At 39.8% G+C, this 23,290-nt stretch overlaps 1 protein-coding gene across 1 annotated transcript in view; it reads right to left on the bottom strand.

Annotated features, from left to right (window-relative positions):
* Positions 1 to 23,290, bottom strand: part of LOC132403954 (cilia- and flagella-associated protein 54-like) — a 460,583-nt gene that overhangs the window by 370,121 nt on the left and 67,172 nt on the right. The window contains exons 11-14 of the mRNA XM_059987831.1: positions 12,176 to 12,288; positions 11,930 to 12,053; positions 2,111 to 2,205; positions 285 to 422 (exon numbers count right to left, since the gene is read on the bottom strand). Coding sequence (XP_059843814.1) covers positions 285 to 422; positions 2,111 to 2,205; positions 11,930 to 12,053; positions 12,176 to 12,288 — 470 coding nt within the window. The remainder of the gene's footprint in view (positions 1 to 284; positions 423 to 2,110; positions 2,206 to 11,929; positions 12,054 to 12,175; positions 12,289 to 23,290) is intronic.

Raw genomic sequence — 23,290 nt, 5'->3', positions numbered from 1 at the left:
TTAATGTAATCACCCCTGGCTCCCGCTGCATCACCACTGTTAACCACGCACTCCGCTCTTCCACAGCACAGTAATTACTCAGAACTGCAAAACATCTATTAACTTCCAGGACTGATGGAAGATCACCAACAAGAAATACTAAATCAGATTCTCCCTCCATATATTCAACCTGACCTGCTGAATTATTTCCAAGATTTTCTATATTTTTCCACATTTCCAGCTTTTGCAGTTTAATTGCAGTCATGGTTCATACAATCAAATTGAAAGTTAATAGATATGCATACCTTCTCGAAGCCATCTACCTTCCTTATATACTTAATGGAACCACTCGCCTTATAGATCTCTCTCTGCAAAACAGCCTTGCATTTCTGCCACAGGAAAAGAAGGGCATCCACAACCATGTCTATATCTGGAACATTACCCTAGAAAGGGATCCAAACAAATCTTCAGTGTGTATGATTTAGACTGTATTTTCACAAACAAGAGAAAATCTGCAGATACTGGAAATCCAAGCAACGCACACAAAATACTGGAGGAACTCAGCAGGCCAAGCGGCATTTATGGAAAACAAGTACAGTCTACATTTTGGGCTGAAATCCTTTGGCAGGCCTGGAGAAAAAAAGCTGAGGAGTAGATTTGAAAGGTGGGGTTTCAAATCTACTCCTCAGTTTTTTTTTCTTCAGTCCAACCGAAGGGTGTGGGCCTGAAACGCCAACTGTACTTTCTTCATGCAGACTGTTTTTTTCTTGGATTTGGCATATTGGTTTGAATTAATGGTAAAATGCCCCACACATCTCTCCAACTTAAGATTACTTTTCTTATTCTACCAATTGATTTATACACATTAGTTAAAAAAAACTTCAATTAATGAAACCTCTTTCCCTTCCTAAACATTACCAGGTTATCTTAATCTACGTACAACAGAACAGCAGGTGGACATTAAAGGAATGGAGCAACAAACCTACAATATCCTGCTATGTATGGTGAAACCATTGTGATTTAAATGTCATGAAATGTACACCTAAGTGTGGTCCATGATATTGTGAGATGGTTATTGAAATGACAATCTGCAATATACATTTTATCATGGGTACAATGGACTGTGCATTTTTATTTAAGAAGCCTTCAGCTATAACATCAGCATTTGACTTCAAAAACAGGAAATGCTGAAAATTCTCAGCAGGTCAAGCGGCATCTGTGGAAAGTGAAAATGAGCTAATTTTTCAGGTTGAAGACCCTTTGTCAAAACTAGGATGGAGACAAGTATGTTACGCTGCAGGGCAGGTGGGGAAGGTAGGATGTCTCCAACGTGGTAAAAGCAGAGGAATCTGGATCCAGTTATCCATGGGGATAAACCGTACATGAGGTTTATGAGCATTTACAGCGAGAGAACATAGCATGGTGACCACATATATTGGGTGGTGGGATGGAGATACGTCTAAGGTAGATCATCCTTGGCCAAGGTGCAGCACCTGTTTAGCCCCCCCCCCCCCTCCCCCATCAGAGTCACATGAAGCCATGGAGCAGGCAATGTATATTATGTCTGGTTCTGTGACCACTGACGCCAGGCAGACATCTCTGAATAGTATTGATAATGGCTGGGGCCACCTGTCTTGTAAAGACACTGCTCAGAAGAAGGCAATGGCAAACTACCTCTGTAGATAAATTTGCCTGGAACAACTATGATCATGGAAAGACCACGTATATATCCATTCATTAAAACAAATTTTAACAACTCCTTCAATTGAATATAACTGCTCCATCCTGACAGGTCTGTTCCCAGTCTCCACCCAGCTAATAGGATTCACCAGCTGCTCATTCCAGAATCATCTCCTGCAGCCTTTTTAACTCCAGTTCTCATCCAGAATGCTTGTACACTTATTCAACCAGCCAGCCTCAACCAGTTGCTCCAAGCTTTCACACTCCCTGCCAAATGTTTTAATTATTGCCTGTTGGGTGTAATTTCTATTCTGTCTTGTTTTATGGCCCCTTGAGGTGTGTGATTTTGTGATCTCTTATTTAAGTTATCGTCTCCGCTGCTCTGCGTTTGGGTCAAGCCTCCCCAAGTTTCCTGTGTCAGGTACAGTTCACATAATTTTGACATACATACCTGAAGTGGAGTACAGGTATACACAAACATTGTTTCTGCTAATACCACTAGGTCATCACACAAATTAGTAGCTGCACCAGGTTGAAGTAATCCTCCTGTAAGAAACAAATTTAGATTTAGTACTATAATGATTGTAAAAGGGGTTGGGAATCGTTATTGTTGCTGTTTTTCTTCTGTGAGTGAGAGGGCCAAAGACTGTTATTGTCAATGATTTTTTTTTCTGCAGGGGGAAGGGGAATTACGTGGTCTGCAAGCTTTGTTTCTTTTCTTTTTTTTGTGCTGGGGCTGGAGTTGAGGTCTTTTCTTTAATCGACACCCATGGTCCTTCTGTATTTAATGGCTATCTGGAGTAGACAAATGAAAGTATGTATTTTATATGCATACTTTGCCAATAAAATAAATCTTTGATGTGTTACGCCCGTGGCCCCCTCCTTTTTGAGAATCGCAGGATCGCTATTGATTGGAGTCAGGAGACCCAGGAAATGAGAGAAAGACATGCAGAATCCACATAGAGTTTGGAATGTGTCCTGGCCTCCGAAAGGCGGAACCATTGATAACGGCTATTGTCTCTTGGAGACGGGATTGTGTATTGAATACTGTACGATGCATCGAAGCTCCCAGGCAATGAACTGAGGGGGGGTTGGTGGAGGGATTGCAACATCCCAACCTGATTGACATCTGAGACCCTGTGAGTCAGGATAAAAGAGGGTCTGGGGAACAGCCCCTTCAGACGCACCAGAAGAAATGCTAGCGATCCCATAATAGCGAAAGCCGGTGGGAAGGCCACGTGCATTCGTTTCCATTTGCCCTGGAATCGGTGGGCCTTTACCATGGAAAAACGGTTTTTAGCTAACAACGGGGAAATCAACTCCCAACGACTCTCGAAGGATTGACATCATAAAAGGAATGGGTAAGTTTTAACCCGTCTTTCTCTCCAACCAAAAAGCTGCAGCTTGAATGAACTGAAGTGACTTTTATATTTCCATCGGACAATACATTATCCCCTAGACAACGATAGAGCTATTCCTTATTGATTATTATTATACCCACGCTTTTAGATTTAGTATTGACGACGTATATTATCTGTATGTTTGCATTGATATTATTTTTGTGTATTCTTATCAATAAATACTGTTAAAAATAGTACCATCAGACTTCAACGGACCTCTCTATCTTTGCTGGTAAGTGACCCAGTTATGGGGTACGTAACAGATGTTAATGATTTTGTAATCCAAAGCCCTCGATAAAACATCCTGGAACAGGGATCCAAATCTCCAGCTGTGGAATTTACATTTAACTAAAGATACTTGGAATTAAAAAGCTACTATCAGTAATTAGAGTCGGGAAAAAATGGCATTTTTGTGAAAATACATTTAATTTACTAATTTTCCTCAGGGAAGGAATCTGCTTTCTGGGTGTAATTCTTGACTCCTAACTTTAAATACCCTCTGAAATGACTCAGTACTCAATGACAACAAAATGGTTCACCATCATATTCTTAGGTACAATAAATTCAGATCCTGCAGCATTGCCCATAACACAGGAATAAACAAAATATATACTGTATTATCTGTAGATTTTCTGTGATTTCCAGCAGAAATGGCATCAATCACTAACTCACAATCATAGAGTGCTTCAGCACAGTAACAGACCCTTTGGCCCATCGAGTCCATGCTGAACTATTATTCTGCCATCAACCTGCACCTGGATCACAGCCCTCCATACTGCTCCCATCCAAACTTCTCTTAAATGTTGAAATTGAATCCATATTCGCAATTTCCACTGGCAGCTTATTCCACACTCTCACCGCCCTCTGAATGAAGAAGTTCCTCCTCATGAAAAGGTTGACTATTTTGGAAATGGAGAGAAAATACAAAAATCTGAGGCACAAAGGGACTTAGGAGTCCTTGTGCAAGATTCTCTAAAGGTTAATTTGCAGATTGAGTCTATGGTAAGGAAAGCAAATGTGATGTTACCATTTATTTCAAGAGAACTAGAATGTAAAAGCAGGGATGTAATGTTCAGACTTCATAAGGCACTGATGAGTCCTCACTTGGAGTACTGTGAACAGTTTTGGGCTCCTTATCTTAGAAAGGATATGTTGAAACTGGATAGGAATCAAAGGAGGTTCACACAAATTATTCCGAGAATGAATGGCTTGTCATATGAAGAGCATTGGATGGCTCTGGGCCTGTATTCACTGGAAGTTTGAGGGGTGGCCTCAATAAAGCCTATCAAATGGTGAAAGGCCTCAACAGAGTGGCTGTGGAGGGGATCGTGGGAGAGTCTAAGACCAGAGGACACAGCCTCACAATAGAGGGGCATCCTTTCAGAAAAGAGATGAGAAGAAATTTCTTTAGCCAGAGAGTGGTGAATCTGTGGACTATTTTGCCACAGGCAGCTGTGGAGGCCAGGTCTTTATGTAAATTTAAGGCAGAAGTCACTAGATTCTTGGTTAGACAGGGCATGAAGGGATACGGGAAAAAGGCAGGGGACTGGGGCTGAGAGGAAAATTGGATCAGCCATAATGAGATGGAAGAGAAGACTCAATGGGCCAAATGGCCTAATTCTACTCCTATATCTTATTGCTTCATTTAAACATTTCATCTTTCACACTTAAACTGATTACCTCTAGTTCGAGTCTCACCCACCTCGGTAGAAAAAGTGCATTTTGTATATCTCTGTCAAATATCCTTTCATTCTTCCATGCTCAAGGAACTAACTACCTAACACTACACTCCTGACCTATTCAACTTTTCCCTATAACTGAGGTTCTCAAAACTCAGCAACATTCTTGTAAATTTTCCTCTGTATTCTTTTAATCAGAAAATCTACTTCGGGGTTTTTCGGTGACGCCATCGTCGAGAATGGCAGCTTAAGTCACTAGTTCCTCCGGAAAAACGCGTATTAAGCCCCGTTAACCCATCAAATGTAGTATTTTTCAAAAAATATTTTAACTGAAAAGAGGGGCAAGAATGGGGGAAAAGAATGGAAATAAAAAAAGCGACACTGTGGACCCTGCGGCTGAGAGGAGTGCAGCAAGCAGCTCTCCTACCCGACCACATGCTAGCGAGGCGGACACTGGGCCTCATTCAGGCGAAGCAGTGAATATGATCGAAATCCTGAAAGAATTAAGGGAGTTGCAGAAAGAAATAAAGCAGCAGCTACATGATATTAAGTCAGAGCTTGCCAACATCAATCAAAAAATAGCGGTGGCAGAGACTCGAATTGAGAAGGTGGAAGAATGCATTCAAAACATTGAATGAATACTGAGTAAGATGATAAAAATACTAAATCACCAAGAAGGTAACCTGCTTGACCTGGAGGGAAGATCACAGCAGAAAAATATCAGAATCTACAACGTTCCCGAAGTAGTGGAGGGCTCGTCTATGACGGAGTTTGTTGGAAAGTTGCTGTGGGACGCACTGGATCTTCCCTCAACTATGGAGCTGGAAATCGAGAGAACGCATCGCGCGTTAGTCCTGAGGTCTACCCAAGATAAGCCATGTTCAATAATAATTAAATTCCTTTGGTACAGCACCAAGGTGGAGAATCTATGAAGGATTTTTAAAAAAAGTGTTTTTAAACAATAAAATATTATATTTCTACCAAGATTCCACCACCCCCCCCCCCCCCCGCCCACGGTCCTGCAGAAATGTAAAGAATACTCTGAAGTAAAGTGAGTGCTAAAGCAAAAAAAGGTTAGATTTCAAACTCCGTACCCTGCTAAACTTCGAATGTTTTATGAAGACGGTACGTGGTTGTGCCGACAGTGGAAGAGGCAACTACAGACATAAAGGCCAGAAGTTTGCCCATCAGCGTGACCAAACCAAGGGAAAGCCTGACAGAAGAATTATCCTGCTCCGCTTGGGAAATAGTGCGAGAACCGAGAAGGCAGGAGACGGGAGGAGGCCAAAAGAAGTATATCAGGAAGAGACCGGGAGTTTCCCAAAGACAGTCCTCACCCCCTTCAGAAAAGCCATAAGGTTTGGCTAACTTTAAAAATGTTGAGAAGCTGAACAGAAGCAAAAGTAGATGGTGATATACCTATCTCGAGAAATACTTAATATAATGTTAATTTTATATTACTTCGTTGTTATTCTTTATTCACTCACTTACTCCTTTTTCCCCACCAAAATGAGGATATATATGTGTGCATATATGTATGTATGTAGTGTGTGTGTGTGTGTGTGTGTGTGTGTGTGTGTGTGTGTGTGTGTGTGTGTGTGCGTGCGTGCGTGCGCGCATATATATATATAGGAGTACACAGGGAAATCTTTTCTGTGTAATGGATTTGTTCACTGACTTTTATGAATACTGCAATGGGGGCCCTCAATTCACAAGCAGGAGGGGTTATCTCCCACAGCTAGACATTTCCTCTAGCTCAACGCAGGGTCATCTACTGGAGACCTCAGCCTTGGAATCACGCGTTCGTTGCCATTTGTGTTATTATTTGAGTTTCTTGGTTCTTATTTGTTCAGAGAGTAGATCGATTAAGTTTTATTCTAATTTCAATGATACATTGACAGATAAACACAGATGGCTACAAACAAGGTAAAATTAATTTATTTTAATGTCAATGGGCTATTAAATCCAATCAAATGTAAGAAAATTTTATCCAAAATGAAAAAAGAACAAGCCCATGTAGTATATTTACAGGAAACTTATTTAAGTGATAATGAGCATAAAAAAACTAAAGAGAATGGGCTTCACTAATCTGTTTTCCTCCTCATATAAATCAGGGCATAGGAGAGGAGTTGCTATTCTTATCTCAAGAAAGCTAAATTTTGAAAAAGTATTCGAAATGGGAGATAAAGAGGGCAGATATATTCTGGTAAGGGGGAATATAGACTGAAATTCAGTTACTCTATTGAATATATACGCACCCCTGGGAAGTGATATTGGTTTATTTCAGAAAATTACTAATATTATGTTAATGGAACAGAAAAATTTACAATTACAACCAAACTTAAGACTCTTCCAATAGAAAAACCAAAGAAACAAAATCTTTACATAAGAAAGTTAATACACTTTTTGTGGATAGACAATAGACAATAGGTGCAGAAGTAGACCATTCGGCCCCTCGAGTCTGCACCGCCGTTCTGAGATCATGGCTGATCATTCACTATCAATACCCAGTCCCTGCCTTGTCCCCATATCCCTTGATTCCCCAATCCATCAGATACCTATCTAGCTCCTTCTTGAAAGCATCCAGAGAACTGGCCTCCACCATCTTCCGAGGCAGTGCATTCCACACCTCCACAACTCTCTGGGAGAAGAAGCTCTTCCTCAACTCTGTTTTAAATAACTGACCTCTTATTCTCAATCCATGCCCTCTGGTACTGGACTCTCCCAACATCTGGAACATATTTCCTGCCTCAATCCTATCAAATCCTTTAATTATGTTAAACGTTTCAATCAGATCCCCTCTCAATCTCCTCAATTCCAGCGTGTACAAGCCCAATCTCTCCAATCTCTCTGCGTAAGACAGCCCTGCCATCCCAGGAATCAACCTAGTGAATCTACGCTGCACTTCCTCAATTGCCAGAATGTCCTTCCTTAAACCTGGAGACCAAAACTGTACACAATATTCCAGGTGTGGTCTCACCAGGGCCCTGTACAAATGCAAAAGGACATCCTTGCTCTTGTACTCAATTCCCCTTCTAATAAAGGCCAACATTCCATTTGCCCTCTTCACTGCCTGTTGCACTTGCTCATTCACCTTGACTGATGAACTAGGACTCCTAGGTCTCTTTGCATTTCTCCCTTACCTAACTCTACACCGTTCAGACTATACTCTGCCCTCTTGTTCCTGCTTCCAAAGTGGATAACTTCACATTTATTCACATTGAATGACATCTGACAAGTATCTGCCCACTCACCCAGCCTATCCAAGTCTCCCTGTATTCTCCTAACGTCCTCTTCGCATGTCACACTGCCACCCAGTTTAGTATTGTCAGCAAACTTGCTGATATAGTTTTCAATGCCCTCATCTAAATCGTTGACATAAATCGTAAACAGCTGTGGTCCCAATACAGAGCCCTGTGGTACCCCACTAGCCACCTCCAGCCAGTCCGAGAAACACCCATTCACTGCTACCCTTTGCTTTCTATCTGCCAACCAGTTTTCTATCCATGTTGAAACCCTGCCCCCAATGCCATGAGCTCTGATTTTACTCAACAATCTCCTATCTGGCACCTTAATTGATATATGGAAGGACCTTTTCCCTGACAGAAGGGATTACACTCATTATTCTGCTCCACATTCTGTATATACAAGAATAGACTATTTCATAGCATTTGGAAAAGACAAAGATAAAATAAACACCTGTGGAATTGGGACAATAGATGTAAGTGACCGTGCACCTATATATTTATCTGTTGATTTTGACCTACAACCAAAGAATACTATTTGGAAACTAAATTCAAGTCTACTCAATGATCTGTACTTTAAGGAACAAATTAAAAAAGAAATTGGCCTCTACCTAGAATTTAATGATAATGGAGAGGTTTCACCTCTCATTTTATGGGATACTCTGAAGGCGGTCTTAAGAGGGAAAATTATAGTGATATCTTCATATAAGAAAAAAATAAGGAATAAACCATTAGGGGAATTACAAAACAGGCTGAAGGACCTAGAGGAAAAACACAAATTGAATTTGGCACAAGATACAGTACAGGAAGTTAAAAGAATTAGGAATGAAATTAATAGTTTGGCTATGCAAGAAATCAGGAAACGTTTAATGTTTCTGAAACAGAGACATTATGAAAGTGGATCGAAATCTATGAAAATACTGGCGTGGAAACTGAAAAAAAAAGATAGCAGAAAATACAATTCATAGAATTAGGGAGCCAAGAACAAAAATGATTAAAAAAAATAAGCTAAGTGAAATTCAAGAAGCTTTTTAACTGTATTACAAAACACTATATTCCAAAGTTCCAGGGGAAAGCATAACCCAAATTGATACCTTCTTGAATTCTCTAGAGTTACCCACTTTAGACGAAGAACAAAATAGAACGATGACTGCTGACAAAACTGAAGTTGAATTAAAAGCTGCAATTAGTAGGCTTAAACTAAGCAAGTCACCAGGATCAGATGGGTATACGGCAGAGTGGTACAAAGAATTTAAAAATAAGTTAATTCCTGTTTTACTCCCCACACTGAACAGGGCTTTAAAAAGGGCATAAATGCCACCCAGTTGGAAGGAAACGATAATCTCAGCTATACCGAAAGAAGGCAAGGATAAAATAGAATGCGGGTCATTTAGACCTATATCCGTTCTTAATGTAGATTATAGAATATTTACCTCTATCATGGCCAAACGATTAGAGGAGTTTCTACCCATACTGATATGTAATGATCAGACAGGTTTTATACGACAACGCCAGACACAAGACAATATACGAAGGACACTTCACATTATGGATCATATACAAAAAAATAAAATTGAAGCAATAGTGATAAGCGTGGACACTGAAAAAGCATTTGATTCGGTTAATTGGAATTTTCTTTACAGAGTTTTATATAGATTTGGTTTCCAAGACACAATTATTAAAACTATACAGACACTATATGACAATCCTACTGCCAGGATTAAAATCAATGGATATTTATCAAATAGTCTTACCCTAGAAAGGGGCACGAGACAGGGTTGTGCATGGTCACCACTACTCTTTGCATTATATCTGAAACCATTAGCTCAATACATCGGACAAAATGAAGATATCAGGGGAATTACTATTAAAAGGACAGAACATAAATTGGCTTGCTATGCGGATGACATTTTGATCTATCTAGGGCAACCAAGATACTCTTTACCTAAATTGATGCAATCCTTTGAACAATATGGTCAATTATCAGGATACAAGGTCAACATAGATAAAACCCAATTACTTTCATATTACTATAGCCCACCAAGAGAAATTGAAAGTCGATACCCCTGGGCATGGCACACAGAGTCTTTCAAATATTTGGGCATTATTATGCCAAAAGATTTGGCAAAATTATTAGAATGTAATTATCAGCCTTTATATAAATAATTAAGGAAGAAATGGCAAGATGGAACCTGATTCCTTTTTTCAGTCTCAGTTCAAGGATTGAGTCTATTAAAATGAATATACTGCCCAGACTGTTATATCTCTTTCAGACTGTACCAATAGAGATTAATCAAAATCAATTCAATGAATGGAACAAGATGCTATCAAGGTATATTTGGCAGGGTAAAAGGCCTAGAGTTCGTCTCAAAACTTTGCAATTAGCAAAGGAAAAGGGGGGATGGGGCCTACCTTCTCTTAGAGATTATTTTGCAGCACAGTTGAGAGCTGTGATATGTTGTGATATGGTGCAACCCATCATATGACGACTCAATGGAAAAACATTGAGGAGTGGGTACTTTCCATCCCCATACAAGCAATTTTGGCTGATAACAACCTGCAAAGGCACATAAATACCATTGATAACCCATGGGTGAAATTGACTCTTCAAATATGGAAAACTACTATGAAAGAATATAATCTAGAGGGAGTTATTGCAATTCTTAAATGGTGTGCATATGACTTGGATTTTACACCAAATAAATTGGATGATAGATTTAAGGACTGGACAGCTAAAGGAATAACAGTTCTTTGCAACATAATGAAAGAAGGAACACTGTTCAGTTTTGAAATGCTTAAAGAGGAACACATTAGAAAAACAAGATTTTTATCAGTATTTACAGATGTGACAATATGTTAATAAGATGCTTAAAAATGTAACCAAGGCAAGTACATGCTTGATAGAGCTATTTAGAAAAGCATATAATTCAGATAATAGTAGTAGAATCATTTCAAGCATGTATAAGGGGTTGTCAAATCTTAAAACACATTCAACTTCATACATTAAAACAAAATGGGAGAAGGTTTAATTATATCTGAGGAAGAATGGACAACAATATGGAGATATCAATGGAAGTGTGCCAGTTCACAGAAATGGAGGGAGATATCTTATTACACCCTCTCAGAAATCCCATTATGATAGTAAGCTCTCTGTTTGCTGGAGAAATTGTAGAAATCAAAATGCAAATCATTATAATATTTTTTGGGACTGCCCTGTTATCAAAAACTATTGGAGGGGAATACACAATGCCCTACAAGACATCTTTAAATGTGAAATACCCTTGGAGAGTAAGACCACATATTTTGGATATATACCTCAAGAATGGCTGAAAAGAGATAAATATTTAATGAATATACTGTTGGTGGCTGGTAAAAAAGATTCTTACTAGGAAATGATTATCACAGGAGAGCCCAACTTTAAATACATGGATGGAAATTACAATGGACATTTACAAAATGGGGAAGATAACAGCATCTGTTAATCATAAGCTGGAACAATTTGATTCATACTGGGGAAAATGGTTTAACTACATAATGCCTCATAGGCCTGATTTTATTCTCACAAATCAATGAATATGTTGTAAAAAAAAATCACTCCTTACTTGTGCATAGTTCTTTCCTTTTGCCTGTTTTTTCTTTCCACTCTTTTCTGTAAGTGTATACCTCAGATAAATACTTTGTGGAGATTTGTGATATATATGATTATATTATATATTATATAATATAATCATATTATATATATATTATATATTACATATATATATCTTATGGAAATGTTTGTTTGATGATGAACTTCAATAAAAAAAATTACAAAAAAAAAGAAAATCTACTTCAGCAATAAACAGATTTAGTTCCTTTTCCCTTTCTCCACAACTCTGAAGGTCATTTTCATCTGTTAATTATTTATGACCAAAGTGAAGGGCTTTTTAACCTAAAGATTACTTACCTATTGCACAGTTTTCTCCTATAGGAAGACCATGCTTGGACTTGCGAGATGAAACAAATGGCTCCATGGCAACCAGTAGATCCAAATCCAATTCAAAGCTCTTCCAAACCAGATTATTGTGTTTCTGAAAACAAGATAAACAAAAGATGCAATTTTAGAACATAAATCAGTACAACATAGGAACAGGCCATTCTTGGTAAGTGTTTATCGATGTATTGTTGGCATTGTTCATACATCAGGACTTACCCTTAAGAAAGTGAGAAGTGGTGCAATGATGGTATCAAATATATCCAAGTACTCAAAACAGAATGCAGCTTTAGCAAATCTCACAGTAGCTTCTATGGACACACCATCTTCACCTACAAACATGAGAGAAATATTACACAGGCATTTATAATATTTTGCAATCATTCCTGTGTGCATTGTTGCTCATCCATTGTTCCAAATACCCAGTGATAATTTGAATTGCAGGGCTGCATTGCCAATTCTCCAGGTAAAAAGAGGTTTCCTTCCCAAAAAAAATAGGGAAATCTAATTCCTCACCAGGGTGGGAATTCAGAAAATTATAGCACAAAAAAGTCATTAAGCCATTTGAGAGCTACCCTGCAAGATACTCTTCTCATAATTTTCTTCACTGCCCTCAACATTTAAGTAGCTATCCAATTCCATTTTGAACATTGATGCTGAATCCATTTCAACAATATTTTATAGCAAATGAATTAATTGCTTTTTCTCAGCTTGGATCTTCTGTAAATTGATTTAAATCTGAGTCCTCTGACATCAATCATAACTCCACAAAAACAAGTTTATTCTTATGATGTTCATTACAAACACTCATTTACAAGCCACTATTCCTCATTGCCATGGTTCTGTGATGTGGAATCAGATTATTCACAACCTACTTAAGACTTTATGCTTATAAATGAACATCTCTGCTTCTTGTGGAGTGTGATGTCTTCAGTGGCTTCAGTTAGGAGGTTTGGATTTCTCTCCATAAACTTCATTGTTACTCTACCCCATTTCTTCCTTTAAAACATTCTTTAAAATCTACTTCTTTAAACAAACCAACTCTTTGTATGGCTCAGTATCATAGGTCAGTGAAGGTCCTGTGCAGTACCTGTGCCGCAAGTGCTAAATAATTACTAGTTCTGTCATGGTTGTTGATACCATCCCTCCTTTTTATATGCTATGCACATACCTGCAGCTTTCGATAGTGCTACCAATCTAGACCAGAGGTATTCTGAGTATTGTTGCAATGGGGGAAGGTGCCAAACAGAGCTATATTGTACAGGAAGGAGAAAATATTTTTCTTAATTTTTTTTAAATCTTTCTGGACTTTGGTAATCTGATGAATAAGATTATGGGATTGGTTGATAAATAGAAAAGATGAACCAAGAATCAATGTACTGTAAAGGAAAATAGAAATTTGATAGTGGAGGGAGGGAAATGCCAAAAATTAGGGAAAGAGGATTAGAAGCGAAGGACAAGTAAAAGAAGAAAATAAACTAACAGCTCATTCCATTATGCAGCATTTAATTCAATAAATGATACTGCTGGTTTTCAATGGGTTCTTATTTCAGAAAATAAAACCATGCAAGGCAGACTCTGGACCAATAGGGAAAGTTAAAATAAAATGCCTGAGCTAATTCTGATCTTAGTCTAGTCTAACTCAAAGAGATGACATAGGGTCAGAGAATGATGAATCTTTGTGAGTACAGTTAAGAAATTGCAGGAGTAAAGAAAACATTATGGGAATCATATATTGGCCTCCAAATAGTAGCCAGGATGTGTGGTTGAGATTGCAAAGGGAGCTGGAAAGGGCATGTAATACAGGTAATGTCACAATTGTAATGGGGGACTTCAATATGCAAGGGTTCTGGAAAAATCAGGTTGGTGTTGGATCACAAGAGAGGGAATTCGTTGAATGCCTACAAGATGGCTTTTTAGAGCAGCCTGTGCTTGAGCCTACTTGGGGAAAGGCTATCTTTTACATTGCCTATTAAGTAATAATTCAGAATTTATTAGGGATCTTAAAGTAAAGGAGTCCTTAGGAGGCAGTTATCATAATATGATTGAATTCATTCTGCAATCCAAGAGGGAGAAGCACAAGTCACATGTATCAATATCACAATGGAATAAAGGGAATTACAGAGGCATGAAGAGGTGCTTGCCCAGATGGATTGGAGGAGGATACTTGCAGGGATAACAGCAGAACAGAGGTGGCTGAAGTTTCTGAGAATGGTTTACAAGGCGCAGGACAGATATGTCTGACAGAAGGAAGTAGTTCTCAACTGGCAGGGCTAGGCAACTGTGACTGACAAGGGAAGTTAAGGACTGCATAAAACCCAAGGAAAAGGCATATAATATAGCAAAAGTGAGTGGGAAGTTGGATGATTGAGAAGTTTTTAAAATCCAACAAAACGCAACTAAAAAGCCGTAAGAAGGGAAAAGATAAAATATTGGGGGCAAACTAACCAATAATGTAGAGCAGGAAACTAAATTTTTTTTCTGTTATATAAAGAGTAAAAGTGGGGTTGAGAGTTGATATTGGACCACTGGGAAATTATGCTGGTAAGTTAATAATGGGGAACAAGAAATGACGGATGAACTTAGTAAGTACTTTGCATCAGTTTTCACTGTGGAAAGCACTACCAGTTTGCTAGAGTTCAGTGATGCCTGGGAGCAGGAATGAGTGCCATTGCTATTACAAGTGAAAAAGTATTAGGCAAACTCAAAGGTCTTAAGATGGATAAGTCACCTGGACCAGATGGACTATATCCCAGAGTCATGAAAGAGGTTGCTGAAGAGTTAACAGGTGCATTGGTTATGATCTTTTCATGAATCACATGATTCTGGTATGGTTCCAGAGGACTGGAAAATTGCAAATGTCACTCCACTGTTCAAGAAGGGAGGAAGGCAAAAGAAAGGAAATTATAGGTCAGTTAGCCTAACCTCAGTGGCTGGGAAAGTGTTGGAGTCCATTATTAAGGATGAGGTTTTGGGGTACTCAGAGACTAATGATAAAGTAAGTTAAAGTCAGCATGGTTTCTGTTAAGGGAAATCTTGCCTGACAATTCTTACTTGAGTTCTTCAAGCAAGTTACAAGCCGGGTGGACAAAGGAGAAGCGGGGATGTCATTTACTTAGATTTTCAAAAGGCATTTGATAAGGTTCACATATGAGGCTGCTTAACAAGATAAAATCCCATGTTGCTACAGGAAATATACCGGCATGGACAGAGGAATGGCTGACAATCAGGAGACAGCGAGTGGGAATAAAGGGGGCCTTTACTGGTTGGCTGCCAGTGACTACTGGTGTTCCTCAGGGTTCAGTATTGGGACCGCTACTTTTCACATTGTTTGTCAATGATTTAGATAATGGCGTTGATGGTTTTGTGACAAAATTTGCATAAGATACAAAGATAGGTGGAAGGGTAGGTCGTGCTGAGGAAGCAATGTAATTGCAGAAGGACAGAAATTGGAAGAACAGGCAAAAAAGTGGCTGATAGAATACAGTGTTGGGTCATGTATGATAACTCATTTCGGTAAATAGAACAAAAGTGCAGACTATTATCTAAATGGTGAGAAAATTCAAACATCAGCGGTGCAAAGGGACTCCTCGTGCAAGACTCCCAGAAGGTTAAGTCTGTGGTCAAGAGGGTAAATACAATGTTGGCATTCATTTCAATAGAATAGAATATAAAAGCAAAGAAATATCGAGGAATATCAAGGAGCAGATAGGGAAACAGATCCTGGAAAGGTGTAATAATAACAGAGTTGTCGTGATGGGAGATTTTAATTTCCCAAGTACCGATTGGCATCTCCCTGGAGCGAGAGGTTTAGATGGGGCGAAGTTTGTTAGGTGTGTTCAGTAAGGTTTCTTGACACAGTATGTAGATAAGCCTACAAGAGGAGAGGCTGTACTTGATTTGGTATTGGGAAACGAACCTGATCAGGAATCAGATCTCTCAGTGGGAGAGCATTTTGGAGATAGTGATCATAATTCTATCTCCTTTACAATAGCATTGGAGAGAGAGATAGGAGCAGACAAGTAAGAAAAGCATTTAATTGGAGTAAGGGGAATTATGAGGCTATCAGGCAGGAAATTGGAAGCTTAAATTGGAAAAAGATGTTCTCAGGGAAAAGTATGGAAGAAATGTGGCAAATATTCAGGGGATATTTATGTAGAGCTCTCTATAGGTATGTTCCAATGAGACAGGAAAATTATGGTAGGGCACAGGAACCATGGTGTACAAAGGCTATAATAAATCTAGTCAAGAAGAAAACCTTACAAAAGGTTCAGAGAGCCAGGAAATGTTAGAGATCTAGAAGATTATAAGCTACTAGGAAGGAGCTTAAGAAGGAAATTAGGAGAGCCAGAAGAGGCCATGGGAAGGCCTTGGCGTGCAGAATTAAGGAAAACCCTAAGGCATTCTACAAGTATGTGAAGAGCAAGAGGATAAGACTTGAAAGAATAGAACCTATTAAATGTAAATGGGAAAGTGTGTATGGAACCAGACGAAATAGCAGAATTACTTAATGAATATTTTATTTCAGTATTCACTATGGAAAAGGATCTTAGTGATTGTAGTGATGACTTGCAGCAGACTGAAAAGCTTGAGCATGTAGATATTAAGACAGAGGATGTGCTGGAGCTTTTGGAAAGCATCAAGTTGGTTTAGTCACTGGGACAAGAAAAAATGTACCCCAGGCTACTGTGGGAGGTGAGGGAGGAGATTGCTGATCCTCTGGTGATGATCTTTGCATCATCAATGAGTACAGGAGAGGTTCCTGAGGATTGGAGGGTTGCGGATGTTGTTCCTTTATTCAAGAAAGGGAGTAGAGAAAGTCCAGGAAATTATAGACCAGTGAGTCTTACCTCAGTGGTTGGTAAGTTGATGGAGAAGATCCTGACAGACAAGATTTATGAATATGATTAGGAGTAGTCAGCATGGCTTTGTCACGGGCAGGTCATGCCTTATGAGCCTGATTGAATTTTTTGAGAATGTGACTAAACACATTGATGAAGGTGGATCAGCAGATGTCGTGTATATGGATTTCAGCAAGGCATTTGATAAGGTACCCCATACAAGGCTTAATGAGAAAGTAAGGAGGCATGGAATCCAAGGGGACATTGCTTTGTGGATCCAGAACTGGCTTGCCCACAGAAGGCAAAGAGTGGTTGTAGACGTATTCTGCATGGAGGTCAGTCACCAGTGAAGTGCTTCAGGGATCTGTTCTGGGACCTTTACTCTTTGTGATTTTTATAAATGGCCTGGATGAGGAAGTGGAGGGATGGGTTAGCAAGTTTGTTGATGACACAAAGGTTGCAGGTGTCATGGATAGTGTGGAGGGTTGTCAGAGGTGACAGCAGGACATCGATAGGATGCAAAACTGGGCTGAGAAGTGGCAGATGGAGTTCAACCCAGATAAGTTTGAAGTGGTTCATTTTGATAGGTCAAATATGATGGTAGAATATAGTATTAATGGTAAGACTCGACAGTGCAGAGGATCAGAGGGATCTTGGGGTCCGAGTACATAGGATGCTCAAAGCAGCTGTGCAGGTTGACTCTGTGGTTAAGAAGGTGTATGGTGTATTGGCCTTCATCAATCATGGAATTGAACTCAGAGGCCAAGAGGTAATGTTGCAGCTATATAGGACCCTGGTCAGACCCCACTTGGAGTACTGTGCTCAGTTCTGGTCGCCTCACTACAGGAAGGATGTGGAAGCCATAGAAAGGGTGCAGAGGAGATTTACAAGGATGTTGCCTGGATTGGGGAGCATGCCTTATGAGAATAAGTTGAGTGAACTTGGTTTTTTCTCCTTGCAGTGAAGAGGATGAGAGGTGACCTGACAGAGGTGTACAAAATGATGCGAAGCATTGATCGTCTGGACAGTCAGAGGCTTTTTCCCAGGGCTGAAATGGTTGCCACAAGAAGAGACAGGCTTAAGGTGCTGGGGAGTAGGTACAGAGGAGATGTCAGGAGTAAGTTTTTTACTCAGAGAGTGGTGACTGCATGGAATGGCTGCCGGGAACGGTGGTGGAGGCAGATACAATAGGGTCTTTTAAGAGGCTTTTCGATAGGTACATGGAGCTTAGTAAAATAGAGGCCAATAGGTAAGCCTAGTAATTTCTAAGGTAGGGACATGTTCAGCATAACTTTGTGGGCCAAAGGGCCTGTATTGTGCTGTAGGTTTTCTATGTTTCTATGAAATAATGATGAAGCTTTATGAAACACTAGTCCAGCCCAAAACTGTGGACTATTGTCAACAGTTTTGCGCCCCATATTTCAAAAAGTATGCATTGTCATTGGAGAGTCCAGTTGTTCACGAGGATGATTCTGGGAATGAAGGGCTTAACATATGAGGAGCATTTGGCAGTTTTGAGCCTGTACTTACTGGAATTCAGAAAAATGCAGTTGGGGGATCTCACTGAAACCTACCGAATGTTAAAAGGACTAGATAAGGTGGATATGGAGAGAATGTTTCCTATGATGGGGGTGTCCAGAACTAGAAGGCCCAGCCTCAGAAGAGAAGGGTGACCCTTCAGAACAGAGGTCAGGAGGAACTTTTTTTTTAGCCAGAGAATACTTTATTTGTGGAATGCTCTACCACAGACAGCTGTGGAGGTCAAAACTGTGGGTATATTTAAAGCAAAAATTGATATCCTGATTGGTCAGGGCATCAAAGGCAGGTGTATGGGGTAGATTGGGATCTAAGATCAACCATGATGGAATGGCAGGGCAGATTCAATGGGCTGAATTGCCTAATTCTGCTTCTTTGTCTTATGGTCTTCATCACAGAAAAACCCCTTCACTTCCACCACAACTTTCCAAAGGAAAAAACACATCTTTATTGCCACTGCTTAAAAAATATCACTGTGGGTCAGCTTCCAGCCTTCCAAAAGTGACAGGATACTTTGATTGTCTTAACTACTTAGCCTCCCAGCTTTAGTAGGTTATAGAGTCATAGAAAAGGCCCTTTGGCCCATCTATTTGTCACTGAGATAATTAATGCAATGTTAGAAAGCTCCACCTGTGGAGGGATGAAACAAGGTTTACTGATTAATAAAAAGAGAACTTAAGACAAAAGCAATGCGAGGAGAGAAACGCAGCAATGATTAGAAGCTGAAGACATGAACTGTTAAGAGTGGAATTAGTAGTGAGTATCTTTACCCTACTAACTTGAAAACCTTAGGGTGAAACCCTTGGAGGAGAGACAATAGTGAATAAAGATTTATTGAAGCTACGGATCTAACACGCAGCAGCTATAATGAGACAATATCGGCAGCGACACGTATCCAAAATCCCTACCGTGTAGTCGGGAATTAGTTCTGTAAAATCATACCAAGGAATTTGGTCAAGTTTTTGTATAAGTTTGTGAATTGACTTGCCGTGGATGATAAACTACTTCATTCCAATAAACCAAGAATGAAGATAGCGAACTACCCAAGATTCAATGAACCAGTGTGGGAATGAAATGTGTATTGATTCAAAGGATTTAATACCATTGGATGTACAAGTTTATTTTCATTCAAAAAATCCAAATTTGATTTTCTGCAAGAGCTGATTATTTTAACTGAATGAGATTTACTTTAGCTCAAAAGTTGTGCTGTTGGAGAATTGTCGTGAAAGGAGTACAGTTGTGTATATCTGATTTTTAAATTTGAATTTAAACTTATATACTGCCTGGAACTAAAACTGAAGTTAACTATAATACTTGTGAATATGAATTATATTTGGTTCTCTAACTAACTAGGGATAAGTAAAAAGGAAAGTTTAGTCTGTAGACTTTCAAATAGAGAATAACACTAGGTCTAATTAGAGAGATTAGAGTAATAAAGGAATCTCACTGATTCTAATTTTAAAAAAATTGTGTTGGTTTGATATCTAAGATTTGTAACTGAAACAGTGTTTGAATTTTAAATTGTTCTTACTCATGTAAATATTTTGTTCATATTGTTTCTTTCCTTATAAACAAACCACACTGCCAGAAGTGTGTGGCTTCTACTCACTGCTTCCTTCCAATACCTAGAATCTTTTGATGGCCTACTGGCATCTGATGTAGTACTGCATAATTTGATTTTCTCAAAGAGTGCAGCAACCAGTCACGTGCCTTAAGACAGGAGATATACAGGAGTCGCATATTCCATGCCGAATCATTTAAACTGCCTACTCCCATTGACCTGCACTAGAACCATAGCCCTCTATACCCCTACCATCCATGTACCTATCCAAACTTCTCTTGAATTTTATAGTCATAGAAAAAATAGAAAATCTACAGCACAATACAGGCCCTTCAACCCACAAAGCTGTGCTGAACATGTCCTTACCTTAGAAATTACCTAGGGTTACAAATATCCCTCTGTTTTTCTAAGCTCCAGGTACCTATCCAGGAGTCTCTTAAAAGACACTATCATATGTGCCTCCACCACCGTTGCCAGCAGCTCATTTCATGCATTCACCACTCTCTGAGTAAAAAACTTACCCCTGACATCTCCTCTGTACCTACTTCCAAGCACCTTAAAACTGTGCCCACTCATGGTAGCCATTTCAGCCCTGGGAGAAAGCCTCTGACTATCCACACAATCAATGCCACTAATCATCTTGTACACCTCTATCAGATTACCTCTCATTCTCCGTCACTCCAAGGAGAAACGGTCAAGTTCACTCAACCTATTCTCATAAGGCATGCTCCCCAATCCAGACAACATCCATGTAAATCTCCTCTGCACACTTTCTATGGTTTCCACATCCTTCCTATAGTGAGGTGACCAGAACTGAGCACAGTACTCCAAGTGGGATTGGACCAGGGTCCTATAGAGCTGCAACATTACCTCTCATCCCTTAAACTTAATCCCACGACTGATGAAGGCCAATGCACCGTATGCCTTCTTAACCACAGAGTCAACCTCTGCCGCAGCTTTGAGAGTCCTATGGACAAGATCCCTCTGTTCCTCCACACTACCAAGAATCTTGCCATTAATACTATATTCTGCCATCATATCTTTCCTACCAGAATGAACCACTTCACATTTATCTGGGTTGAAATCCATCTGCCACTTCTCAGTCCAGTTTTGCATCCTATCAATGTCCTGCTGTAACCTCTGACAGCCCTCCAAACTATCCACAACTTCCACATTCCACCATTTCCTCATCCAGGCCATTTATAAAAATCACAAGGAGTAGGAATCCCAGAATAGGTCCCTGAAGCACACCACTGGTCACCGACCTCCATGCAGAATATGACCCATCTACAACCACTTTTTGCCTTATGTGGGCAAGCCAGTTCTGGATCCACAAAGCAATGTCCCCTTTGATCCCATGCCTCCTTACTTTCTCAATAAGCCTAGCATGGAGTACCTTATCAAATGCCTTACCAAATCAAATTGCTGAAATCCATATACACGACATCTACTGCTCCACCTTCATCAATGTGTTTAGTCACATTCTCAAGAAATTCAATCAGGCTCGTAAGGCACGACCTGGCTTTGACAAAGCCATGCTGACTATTTCTAATCATATTATGCCTCTCCAAATGTTCATAAATTCTGCCTCTCAGGATCTTCTTCATCAACTTATCAACCACTTAAGTAAGACTCACTGGTCTATAATTCCCTGGGCTATCTCTATGCCCTTTCTTGAACATCTGCAACCCTCCAATCCTCTGGAACCTCGACTATCCCCACTGATGATGCAAAGATCATTGCCAGAGGCTTAGCAATCTCCTCCCTCACCTCCCACAGTAGCCTAGGGTACATCTCATCCGATCCCGGTGACTTATCCAACTTGATCCTTTCCAAAAGCTCCAGCACATCCTCTTTCTCAATATCTACATGCTCAAGCTTTTCAGTCCACTGTAAGTCATCCCTACAATCGCCAAGATCTTTTTCTGTAGGGAATACTGAAGCAAGGTGTTTATTAAGTACCTCTACTATCTCCTCTGGTTCCATATACACTTTTCCACTGTCTCACTTGATTGGTCCTGTTCTCTCACATCTTATTCTCTTGCTCTTCACATACTTGTAGTATGCCTTGGGGTTTTCCTTAATCCTGTCCACCAAGGCCTTCTCATGGACCCTTCTGGCTCTCCTAATTTCATTCTTAAGCTCCTTCCTGCTAGCCTTATAATCTTCTAGATCTTTATCATTACTTAGTTTTTTGAACCTTTTGTAAGCTCTTCTCTTCTTCTTGACCAGATTTACAACAGCTTTTCTACACCACAGTTCCTGTACCCTACCATCCTTTCCCTCTCTCATTATAATGTACCTATGCAGAACTCTACTCAAATATGCCCTGAACATTTGCTACATTTCTTCCATACATTTCCCCTGAGAACATCTGTTTCCAATGTATGCTTCCAAATTCCTGCCTGATAGCCTCATATTTCCCCTTACTCCAATTCAACGCTTTCCTAACTTGTCTGTTCCTATCCCCCTCCAATGCTGTGGTAAAGGAGATAGAATTGTGGTCACCATCTCCAAAATGCTCTCCCACTGAGAATTCTGACACCTGACCAGATTCATTTCCCAATACCAGATCAGGTACAGCCTCACCTCTTGTAGACTTATCTACATATTGTGTCAAGAAACCTTCCTGAGAACACCTAACAAACTCCACCCCATCTAAACCGCCTGCTCTAGAGAGATGCCAATCGATATTTGGGAAATTAAAACCTCCCACCACAACAACCATGTTATTATTACAACTTTCCAGAATCTGTCTCCCTATCTGCTCCTCAATGCCCCTGTTACTATTGGGTGGTCTATAAAAAAACACCTAGTTGAGTTATTGACCCCTTCCCTGTTCCTAACTTTCACCCACAGAGACTCTGTAGACAATCCCTCCATAACTTCTTCCTTTTCTGCAGCCGTGACACTACCTCTGATCAAAAGTGCCACACCCCACCTCTTCTGCCTCCCTCCCTGTCCTTTCTGAAACATCTAAAACCCAGCACTTGAAGTAACCATTCCTGCCACTGAGCCATCCAAGTCTCTGTAATGGCCACAACATCATAGCTCCAAGTACTGATCCATGATGAGTACTTGGAGCTCTAAGCTCATTCACTTTGTTCATAATACTCCTTGCATTAAAATAGACACATCTCAAACAACTGGTCTCAGCACATCCCTTCTCTGTCACCTGCCTATCCTCTCTCTCACACTGTCTCCAAGCTTTCTCTATTTGTGAGTACAAATGAAAAGTACAATGGAAATCCATAGTCAACACTGAAACATGGTTAAAATTAAATCTATAGTCAACACCCAGTACTGGGACAATGGAAATACTAAAAAGAGGTATTTTGCGGTGTACAGCATGGTAGGTTAATGTCAGGTAATTAGGACTTGGAGGGTCAGAGGAAG

This window comes from Hypanus sabinus, chromosome 13 (genome assembly GCF_030144855.1).
Source record: "Hypanus sabinus isolate sHypSab1 chromosome 13, sHypSab1.hap1, whole genome shotgun sequence".
Taxonomy (NCBI): domain Eukaryota; kingdom Metazoa; phylum Chordata; class Chondrichthyes; order Myliobatiformes; family Dasyatidae; genus Hypanus; species Hypanus sabinus.
This window is presented reverse-complemented; position numbering and strand designations above follow the sequence as displayed.